At 36.7% G+C, this 12021-nt stretch overlaps 1 protein-coding gene across 1 annotated transcript in view; it reads right to left on the bottom strand.

Annotated features, from left to right (window-relative positions):
- The window catches only part of LOC148944529 (actin nucleation-promoting factor WASL-like), a 62334-nt gene extending 50943 nt beyond the window's left edge, over window positions 1–11391 (bottom strand). The window contains exon 1 of the mRNA XM_089099691.1: window positions 11286–11391. Within this exon, the coding sequence (XP_088955817.1) occupies window positions 11286–11387 (102 nt within the window). The 5' untranslated portion in view covers window positions 11388–11391. The remainder of the gene's footprint in view (window positions 1–11285) is intronic.
- Between the last annotated feature and the right edge of the window lie 630 nt (window positions 11392–12021).

The following is a 12021-nucleotide window of genomic DNA, read 5'->3' as shown; positions in this document are numbered from 1 at the left end:
CTGGAATTCAACTACGCTGAACAAATGGCTATCTCACAATTTGGATTGGATGTTTTTGGGGGAATGATGGGCGTGAGGGGGGCATTTTCCCTCCAATCACTTTTGACCCTTAAAAAGGACACCAGAACTCCCGATTTCCACTTGAATGAGCCCCCTTTGAAGTCTTCTACGATGACCCCTTCCATATGAAGTGCCTCTGGGGAAAAAAAACAATAATAATACAACATTGGAGCCGTATGGCCTTTACTATAGGCAACGCTATAGCGTTGCCTCTGATACTGATAAAAAAATTATGTTAGAAATATGTTGTTTTCATTAAAGTACAAATAACCCTCCAGCCTTTCATGGTTTGAAGAGATGGCATTTTTGCCCTTACTTATGGCAGTCCCATCTTTAGGTTCAAAGTAATTTCTATTTGCTATGAGTTTGACACAATTATTCCTTTTCATTTGTTTGTTTTACATTCCATTCATTCACTGATTCACCATAATAATTGCTGCTTGTTTTCAGTTTGACTTGATTATATGACTTGATTTTTGCTCGTTTAGGATTTAAAATTGCTCTTTAACTTTTTTGTTAAGTTTTATCTATTATTTTTTTTTCTTTAATTCCCTTCTAGCTTTTCTCCTGGGTGCTCTGCTGCCTTATCTCTATACTGAACAATACTAACTAACCTATTTACTCTTAAACTGATCAGTCACAGATCACTCCTTGAAACTCAACCATTAAATAATCATCCAGACAGACAAAAGACTCTCTGAAAAGTGAGCCGAGTCCTGAGATGTTGCTGCTTAATTAGTAACAAAGGAACGTTTAAAACCTTGTAAAAAAAAAAAATCTTATGTGAATAAGAATTATGTTTTGAAATAACTAATGTGTAAATACAAATACAATTAAAATAAATGCTTCAAGAATGTAGCTATTTTCGAAACAGAAACAAAAGGTGACATATGATGTAAATACTTTGATTAGTACTATCTGATCATTTTGACTAAGTAAAGAGTAATGTGTGTCAAACATTTTTTTTTCAGGCCACTTTGAACAGCACAGGCTGTTGTAGAAAAGTGAAAGAGGTGAAAAGTTGTAAGTCACATTTCCTATTTTCACAATTTGGATCATATTTGGAGATAATCATTTTACTCAGAATGATCTAAAGTTCAAAATTGTGCCTCTAAGGGCGACATAATCAAAGAAACCTCAGGGCCTGAAATCATGAAAATGGCCCATTCTTTGCAGATAATTTTAAGAAGCAAAGTGAACAGCTACACCTTGTTAAAATAGGAATCATGTAAGCTTAAGTATGAATGATCTGAGGTACATATTGGTCAACTTTCTAAACCCCTGCTTTTAAGCCACAAAATTTTCAGCAGAAAGGTTGGAACGTTGCAAACTTTTTAAATTAAAACTGTACAACAATCCTCAACCTCAGTATGAAAACAATCCAAGTCAAAGCTTTAAAGTTATCAGTGCTGTAAAGAACTAGTCCAGAGAACTAGTCCAAAATGAAGCTAGTCCAAGAGTTTGTTCTCAATTTTTATATAACAAGTGCGACCAAAAGAAGTGCTCGTTATTGCATTTATGTCGTTTTTACCTCACTGGCAAGTGTACGAAAACAAAGTGTAATTTTGACCACGTTCCTTTATGTAAGTTAGCATCAAGTTGGCATTGTTTTGGATGTGATAGCCTGCATATTTATTTCCCCCCCTTCCTTTTTACAAAATATATCAAGCTGCAAACAAGAAAAAAGTGCACAAATTTGGGCAGTCCCAGCTATTACCAGTCAAGGTAGCAAGGTAACCCAACTTTTTTAAGGGCGACGCCGAACGTATTCACGACCCCCCCTCCTCCTCTTGTTCGAGTCCCATTCGACTTTCAGTCTTATCCCCCTGCAAACGCAATACAGCGCATTATACCTGAGGAATCCGTCCCTCAAAATAATCCTCCGCCCAAAGTACTTGCGCCTGTCCATTCAGTCCCACCCCCCCCAGCACTTTACGCACGTCAGCCCCTCTCCGAACCCCCCCCCCTCACTCATTTTCCTCCCAAAAATCCACTTCCTTTCGACTCCGTTCTTCTCCGTGCGTCCAAGAAGTTACCGACCGGTTCTGGACTCCACCCGTTATTTGCCGAAACAAACCCCACCCCTCCCCTCTCAGACACCCCCCACCCTACTTCTCTCCCTCAGCATCATCTTGCCCCCCCAACCCCCATATAAAGATCACTCCCAATTTGACTTATTCCCAGATCACCAGGAAACCTTTCTCCCTTCCCTTGCACTTTATCCCCCCTGGCTACCCTACCAGTATGTCTCTGGTTTAAGAGTAAGCAGGCAGAACGATCCACAGGTAACACATCCATGCAGAGTTTCTAAAACTTCAAATAGTAAGACGAATTCCACCGTAGTTCCATCCCAAATTAATAATATTCCCATAATTTGTTTGCTGTCCTCCTTTTCTCTCAAGCCCGGTCCAGTCCAGCCTCTCAATAATGCCTCAAAACCACACCCTTACCCACAGAATCCTTCTCATAAACTTCAGCCCCAAATAACTCCATCCCGAATTGAAAAAAAAATCCCAATGCACAAATAGGTTTAAATTTCCAATTTTCCTACTTACCAATGCTGAGAGCCTAAATTTTGACAAAATTACCGAACTCGAGGGTATCTCTGAAATTCATAAAATTAATATTATTGCTGTGACAGAGGTTCAGTCCCAGAACCCAGATTTCCTAAAAATTAGCAATTATACTCAGTTTATAAAACTTCGCCCTCCCGATCGTCCTCTCGGGAAAAAACGGGGTGGTATATTATTTTTTGTCCAGGATAACCTCCAACCTAAACTCATCCCCACCCCCAACTTATCAGATTATGATGAAATTCTATGGCTGAGCCTTAGACCGAAAGCACTTCCCCGCCCTTTCAATTTAATTGTAACCGCTGTCTTCTATCATTCCCCTAACCAAAGTATTGACCAGAAACGCAAATTTATCGAACAGTTTCTTATAAGTGCTGACTTTGTGTTATCAAAGTATCCGAACGCTGGTATTTGCTTACTTGGCGATGCGAATGACCTGAGAATTGACTCTATTTGTAACTCTCTTAATATTAAACAACTGGTTAAAATATCTACAACAAAAGGTAACACCTTTCTGGATGTTATTTGTTCAAACATGAGTAAGTATTACAACTCCCCGCAAGCACTGCCACCACTAGGAGGCAGTTACCACTATTGTCTTCTTTTTCTCCCTCCTCAGCCATTGAACAGTCCTTTATTACCGCCATTGGGGTGTGCCGTTCCATCGGTGATACAGGCCTTCTTTCTTTTGGATCACGGCTGACCTGTTAAAGTTGGCAACACCTTGATATGTCTAATAACCTTGGTGACAAAATGTTTAGTTTTCACAAAAAAACTAATTGATTACTACTCATTTTGCTTCCCAGAAAAAAAAATCAGAAAATGCTCCAGTGATAAACCTTACATAAATAATCACATAAAAATATTAATCTGCACAAAAATAAGCTTATTTAAGAGGGGTAATTTAGCTGAAGCAAATAAGTTAAGAAAGGAATTAAAAAGTCAAATTAGAAAAGCCGCCCGAGCCTATTATAAAAATAAAATTAAATACTTGTGCCATGATAAACCAAAGAACTGGTACTCTGAAATTAAAAAAAACTTACCGGCAAGAGTCAAGAACAACTAAATTTTAATATAAATGAACCTCCAAAGACCACAGCTAATAACCTCAAGAAGTTTCTGGCTTCTATTGTCCAGAGTCTTCCACCACTATCTTACGAATTTCCAGATATTCCTGTTCCTTTTTCACTCCCACATATTTCTCCACTTGATGTTGTAAAAAAAAATTGAAAAAATAAAACGATCAAGCATTTGCCCTTTAGATATTCCTGTTCCTCTGATTAAAGCTTTCAGTGATTACCTCTCAAAACCCTATCCACCCTGTTTAATGAAATTACCGAATCTGGACAGTTCCCTCAATATTGGAAACAAGGCTTTATTACCCCAATCAAAAAGAAAAATGGGAAGCCTGGCTTTGATGGCATTCGTCCTATTACCCTCACCTCAATTTTTTCAAAATTGAATGAAAGTTTTCTTGCAGACTGGCTTAAGCTGAAAGTCCTCCTCCTCATTGATCTTCGACAGTTTGGTAATCTCAAATCCATGTCAACCTCTCATTACCTGATCCATCTTGTTGATACCATGGGTAAACTACTTGAAAAACCTAACACTTGGCTTAATCTAATTTCTATTGATCTTCAAAAAGCTTTTGATTTGATTAACCACAATTTACTCATAGATAAACTTATAAATGAATTTCACACTGAAACTTCCCTGGTTAAGCTTGTTGCCTCTTTTCTCTCTAATAGATCTCAAGCAGTTAAATATCTAAATTGTTTCTCAGATCACCTCCCCATATTTAATGGCATTCCTAAGGGGACTATTCTAGGCCCTCTCCTTTTTTCTCTTATGATTAACACCCTTTCAAACCTTTAAGACAATAGGTAGATATTATTCAATGACTTGACAGTCTTACAGACGTGTCATAAAAACATGTTGAGAAGCACTATGGAACTACCCCAAGTTACTGCCCACTAGGCGACTTCTTTAGAAATGGGTGTAAACTCTTGTAGATCCGCAACAAACTGAGTAAGTGTCCTTCCGTTCCCTCCACTTTTTCTTGATCCTATACCACCTGAGACCTCCGTCACATCTCTTAAACTCCTTGGTGTTACAATTTCTTCTAATTTGAAATGGGATGCCTATATAAATAATATCCTACGACAAGCAAACTTCTCGCTTTCCTTCCTTAAACTTTTAAATAAATTCAGTTGCCCCCTATCACATTTACTACAAGTATACATTTCTTTTGTGCGTCCCATATTAGAGTACGCTTGTCCTGTGTGGCACCCTGGCCTCTCTAATGAAGCAACGCAAAAAATTGAAAATGTCCAAAAGAGAGCTCTAAGAATTATTTTTAAAGAGGGCAAGATACCCTATTTGTATTTGTTAAATATTTCAAACCTAGAGACCCTTGAGAGACGAAGAAATAATTTGTGCCTCCATTTTGGTAAGTTGGCACTTTTGAACCCCTGTACTGCAAACCTTTTCCCTGAATACCATTTACCTGATAGAAATCGTCCTCCCCGAACTGTGTCCCAGCCTATACCCACCTTATCTCCCATTCTTTGCACTACTTTGCATTATAACAAATCGTATATCCCTTTTTTACTGATTTAATAAATAGTGGTTAATTTGTGAATAAATTTTGTCGTTTCTCTTATATAATAAAAGAAACAGCTCGGTTTTCTCTATACTCTTTTTTTTGTTCCCCACCCCCCATTTATGTTGTTTTTTAAATATTTGTTAATGTTTATATTATTTATTTTTTTTAAGTTTTATTAGTTTTTATCTTATTAACTAGTTGCCATTTTTAAGTTTTTTAATATAAGTGACAAAGGAATCATACAGCATTCCGATATTTGATTATTTATTTATTTTAATTTTTTTTTTTATTGGTTGCCAATCTGTAAATTGTTGTGCTTTTGTTATGATTTTCTTGCTTGTTTGTTTTTTTATGGACTTCGAAATTCGAATTCGGCCCTTCAGGGCTTGTGATAGTAATTTCTCGAAATAAATATCTTATCTTATCTAACTAAATGTTGATTCAGTATGCAACAAGTCCAAGTTACAGATTGCCTTGGTATAAACAAGCCTATGGCTTACTCCATTTCTGATTAATAATAAAATAATAATAATAATAATAATAATGAACAATGTCCTAATTCAGTCCTACAATTAGCAAATTCCTGACTTGGTGCAAAAACAACCTAAGCATTGAATCACTAAAACAACAACCTAAGCCCTGATTTGGTCCAAAACTAGTCAAGTGCAGATTTGTTTAAAAAACGAGCTATGTCCAGATAAATGACCCATGTCAAAGCTGCAGAATTTTGGTGAATCAGTGCCAAATGAGTGAAGCCTGGTCAAGGTACAAAATCAATCTAAGCCCTGAGTTATCTGAGCAAGCTACATCATGATTCAGTACAAAAACAAGATAAGTCCTAACTTGGTTAGCTAAAAATGATCTAAAGTCCATACCACTAGGTGTGAAATACAAGCCAAAGGGTTTTGGTATCACAATCAAAAAACAAGTTACTTGGTGGAAAAATAAATAGGTTCCGGCTTGGTGTAAAAATGAGCTAAGGCCTGATTTGGTGAAAAGAACAAGCTACATTTAGTACCGCACCCCCCTCCCCTATCAACTTTCTTAGCATAAAGGTAGACAAGTAGAATCTTATTTATTGGAAATATCCAAAGAATTCGATCTTTGTGATTTGAGGCAAAAATATTTTCACATCACCTACAATATACTCTTTTCAATGTCAGCTTTGCTGGCAGATAGGTATGCATGTTTGAACCAGAATGAAACAAGATCTATCTGTATGGTTAGACAGCAAATGACCCTTCAAACAACCCTGTCTTAACACCAACTTTTGAAGGAAAGGAAGGCATATTAAGCCCTATTTCAACTGCTATAATGCAAGGATTTCTGACCAGTATAATTGAAGGAGAAGAGTAGGTTATGACCCTGCAATCCACTCTTCTCCCACAGCCAGTTTTTTGGCAAAAATGATAGCATGTGGCATGTTGTTTGAACTGGGATCACAAAAGGATTTCCCATCCATATTATTGGAACTGCAAGTAGGACTTGTGGCTCCTTCAGCACTGGCACAGACTTTCCAACAGAAGATAGGTAGGCATTATTTCCATAATTGGCTACAAACTTATGGCTAAGTTTGGGCCAATATGAAACAAGTATTTCCAGAGGCATGCACCCTTTCTAGAGTCATTACATGAAAGCACTCAAACCAACTTATAATTACTGTCTGAAGCCCTTCTGCCAAAGGGACAGCATCAGGGAATTTCAAGAGGCATTCACCACTGTCAAGCTCCCTCCCCCTGCTGAAGTGTATTTGACAATTTTACAGATTTCCTTTTGTATAGATGGGGAAAGGGCTAAAATGGTGTGCATCTCTTCAAATTCATCCTCTTAGCTTATGGTAGGCTGCTGACATTAATAGTTATAAGCAGATTTGGATAGCTTTGTGTTAAGATCAGAGAAACGAAATATACCTCTGAAAATCCTCATTATCACATCCCAAAATCCAAATTATTATACTCACACAAGGTACTTGTTCATAAAAAAGTAAAATTGCTAAGGTGCTAAGTTTTTTTTTCACCCTTGAAAGAAGTTTAGAAGAATAGGAGGATAAGTTTCTAATCTAAGATTAGAATACAAGAAGCCATGACAATGATAAAGCATGGCCCTAAAATGTGGATGTTGAAAGGTTGAGGCTGATATAGCCTAAATATTCTTCCAGATATAGTCTCAGGAAGGATAGTTTTAGGTGCTTGTTTGACTGACTATGACTATAATGAAAGGAATTTAAAGATGAAAAGTTCAGGTTCTGTGGATATAGGACTTTTTGTACAGCATACTGTTTGAAATATGGCTAGGTAAATGGGTACCTAAAATCACCTGTAGACAATTCCAGAGGCAAAGCTATAGCATTATCCATAGAAAAGGCCAAAAGGCTTCAATGTTTTTGTTTTTTTTCAGAGGCAATTCATATGAAAGGGGTGGTTGTGTAAACTTTGGAAGGGACTCATTTGATTGAAAATTGGAAGTTTTAGTGTCCTTTTTAAAAGTCAAAAGTGATCAGAGGACAGCCAGCCCTTACCCCCCTGCAAGTCCTATTTTCCCCAAATGCATCCAACTGAAATTTGAGATTGCCATTTAGTTCAATATAGTCCAAACATCAGATAACAACCTGAGAGCCAAGGCTTTGGAGGAGGTGTATTTAATTGGAAATTGTTATGTTCTAGTTCCCTTTTTAAGAGTCAAAGTGATTGGAAGGCAACTATCCCCCTATGCCTTCCTTTACCCCAAATGAATCTGATTAAAATTTGACATACCCCTTTTGTTTAAAACAGTCCAAAGATGATATAACAATGCCTCCAGGGTTGACAGAATCCCCCAGGGCCTGGGGTAAGAATTATAGTTACACCCTGGTGGGCAAATAAGGTTTTTACAGAAGGGGTCATCTAAACTTTGAAGGAGGCTCATTTGATTGAAAGTTTTAGGTCAAAAGTGCTTGGAGGGCAACTAGCCTCCCCCCCCATGCAATATTTTCTCCAAGTGCATCCTACTGAAATTTTGAAATAGTAATTTTGTTCAAAATAGTCCAAAGATCATATAGCAATGCCTCCAGGGTTAACCCTTCCCTCAGGGCCTGAGGGCAAGCATTTTTAGTTATTTCCCAAGGGCATATAAGGTTTTTATGGAAGGGATGGCTAATAAACTTCAGAAGAGGCTCACTTGATTGGAAAATGAAAGTTCTAGTTCCTTCTTTAAGAGTCAAAAGTGATCAGAAGGCAACTATCACCCCATGCACTCTTTTCCCCAAATGCATCCAATCAAAATTATGAGATAGCCATTTTGTTCAAAATAGCCCAAGTATCATATAAGAATACCTTCAGGGTTGACAGAGACCCCCAGAGCTCAGGGCAAGGGTTTTAAGTTATGCCCTGGGGGGCATATAAGGTTTTTATAGAAGGGGTGGTTATGTAAGCTTTGGAGAAGGCTCATTTGACTGGACAATAAAAGTTCTAGTTCTCTTTTTACAACACAAAAGTGATCAGAGGTCAAGTAACCTTCCCCCCAAAGCACTCTTTTCCCTAGATATATTTAGTCAAAATTTTTAGATAGTCATTTTGTTCAAAATTGTCCCAAGATCATAAAATAATTTCTCCAAGATTGAAACAACCCTAAAGGCCAGGGGCATGTGTTGTAAGTTATAAACCCAGGGATATATAAGGTTTTTTATGGAAGGGGTGGTTGAGAAAACTTTGAAGGAGGCTTATTTTATTGGAAATTCTAGTTCACTTATAAAAGTCAAAAGTGACTGAAGGATAACTAGCCCATCTCCATGCCTCTTTTCTCCAACATGTTCAGTCAAAATTTTGGGCATCCAGGGCTGACACAACATTCCAGAGCCCAGGGGCAAGAGTTGCAACTTATGCCCTGGAGGCATATAAGGTTTTTATGGAAGGGGTGGTTGTGTAAGCTTTGGAGGAGGCTCATTGATTCAAAATAAGAAGTACTACTCCCCTTTTTAAGAGTAAAAAGTGATCACAGGGCAACAAGGCCCCCCCACACACACTCTTTTCCTCAAATGTATCCAATCAAAATTCTGAGATAATGATTTTGCTCAAAATAGTCTGAATATCAAACAACTATGCTCACAGGGTCGACAAGAACCTTTCTAGCCTCTAGGGCAAATGTAGTAAGTTATGCAAGCTGTCTAATGTTAACATATAAGGTTTGTATAGGTTTGCAAATAAGCCTTCAGAGAAGGCTTATTTGATTGAAAGTCAGAAGTTCTTTGACTCTTTTTAAAAGTTAAAAGTTATTGGAGGGTAGCCAGCTCTCCCCTCTCATGGCATTTTTCCCCAAAATGTATCTAATCAAAATTTTGAAATAGCAACTTTGTTCAAAATAGTTCAAAGGCCAAATTACTAATGCTCAGGGGTTGACAAATCCTCAAAAGCCCCTGAAGCAAGGGCTGTAAGTTATGCAAGTTGCTTGTTGTTACTTTGATTTAGGTACAGGGCAACTTTGATTTATGGGGCAAGGGCTGTAAGTTATACAAGTTGCTTATTGTTGCTTTGATGTTAAAAAGCAAAATTTGATTTTGAAATGGGAACATTGAAAAACTTTGAACTTTTCTTAACCTTTCCTAAAAAGAAGTTTTTCAAAGAAAAGTAAAGGTCACATTAAACTTAAGATCAGCAGAAAAAAAATGTATAATAATTCAAACACAAAATGACCAGAAATCATAGGCAGCAAAATAGTGCTGCCTAAGTAAAGAGCAATGTGGGCAAAATGTATTAGGGAAAAAAACCAGTATCCAATTGAGTAAAATTATGTAAGACTAAAACCCTCACATTTTGTTACCAAAGAGGAATTAAGAAGAATTGTATATATTAGAGAAAAGCTAATAATCTAAGCTATACATTAATATGATTTTTATTAAAATTATTTAAGATCCAACCCCTGTAATTATTAATTTATTGGCTTACCTACAAGGACCTCTTTTTAGAAATACCAATTATCATATTTTAATGTATATATTCTTTTAGTGTTTCAGTTTTATTCACATATTAACAGAAAGATGATTTTCTTTGACTCTAAAAATGTAACATTTATTGCTTGATGTTTATTCTATAAATCACAAGTGTTAAATGTAATTTTTTCTTTTCAATTTCTTGTCAAAACAGAGACCACATTTTTAATTTATAGTGACAAATTGTTGGAGAAAATTTGATCAAGAAGGCAGAGTTCTTGTTACTGCCCTCACATTACATCATGCTCTATGAAATAGGGGTGGTCCAAAAACACATTGCTATTTTTCCAGAATGCCAAAGAAAAGTGATCTTTCCCAAAAAAAAGTCTTTTACTGTAGCCTATGCTTATATATTTATTTCTTTTGTTTTTTTATAGACCAGGGCACTTCATTTAAAAGCAGTAGTTGTAAAAACTTTGAAAGGGGCTAAATTAATTTGATATTAGGGCAGTTTTTTAGCACTAAGATCTTACATCTAAGATCTTTCATCTTTCTGCAAAGATTATCATTTTTTCAACTGATCTTTGTTCTAAGATCTTACAGCTCACTGATGTTAGCAAAATATGTGAAAGACTCCATCTTTCAGCCATATAGAACGATAATGAGAGGACTTTGATGATGTACTCATCATTGTTCTCAGACTACTGATCAGAGCAGAATGATGAAAGACGTTTGCATAAAAACAACCAAAGATGTAAAATCTTAGTTCAAAGATTTCACTTTTAAGTGTTTTCAGACAAAAGATGTAAGATCTTAGCACATTGATGAGTGAAAAAACAGCCCTATTGTAAGGGCTAGTGCCCTCTCTAATAGTTGATAGTGATTGGAGAGCAACCATCCCCTCCCCATCCCCATCATTTCCCCAAACACATCCAATCAAAATTTTAAGATAGGCCTAAAGATTTTGTTCAGCATAGATGAAAGGTTCTAAAAGTATGTATATTAGAGTTCTTTACTTATGATGTTACCACAATCATTAATTTGAAAAAAAAAGTAATGGATAGGGAACCAAATGGTGACCTGGGCCATTATAGTGCTTAGTTCAGAACAGGAATCTTGGCATAAAATTAGCCAAAATACATACTTGGCATCTAGGGCCAAGAAGCCTAGAGATTACATCGTTTTGATCATTTCTTAGCAAGGATGAAGACTTAATCTCATTGTTGAGTTTTCTTTGGGCATTCATTATCTCAAAAATTTTCTATATGAACAAATCATTACATGAGACCCACAGGTTTTTCATAGATAACACTGGTTAGATCGCCTGTCTTGTCATAAAGAAACCTTTTGTTCTCCACATGGCCAGTACGTTTTGCCATAAAACCAACTTTTGTGCCATTCCATATCTGTACCACTTGGTCAACCTCCATTCCTGATACATTTCTTGCCAGTATTCTTTGATGTAATTGGTTGAAACCTAGTCTTATTTTCTGGTGAGTTAATCCAAATTTAACTTTTATTATGTCTGGGACGGAGACCCTGGGACATGTATGAACGGGAAATGTTTGCCAAGTTGTAGTCGTATTCGCGACTACGACTAAGTCCCACGAGGATGGTCACTCAATCAATAGATTTATCACCCGGAAAAAAACACATGGTCTGAACATAGAGTAAAAAAAAAATAGACGTAAAAATCAACCAAACAACTTCTAATCGCAACAACTTAAAAAAGAAACACACTTAATACAAAAAAAAAGAAAAAAACACATTCAAGTACCAATTACAGAAAAGCAGGAAACAAGCTATTCGTTGGGTCAAACAATTTCTCATACCGCGATTCCGTTCAACGATGGCTTTTATAGGATAAATGACCCCAAACA

Source organism: Artemia sp. Qi Xiang Cuo, chromosome 14 (assembly GCF_049724085.1).
Source record: "Artemia sp. Qi Xiang Cuo chromosome 14, ASM4972408v1, whole genome shotgun sequence".
Classification (NCBI taxonomy): Eukaryota; Metazoa; Arthropoda; class Branchiopoda; order Anostraca; family Artemiidae; genus Artemia; species Artemia sp. Qi Xiang Cuo.
Note: the sequence above shows the minus strand (reverse complement) of the source record. Positions and strands in the feature narration are given on the sequence as shown.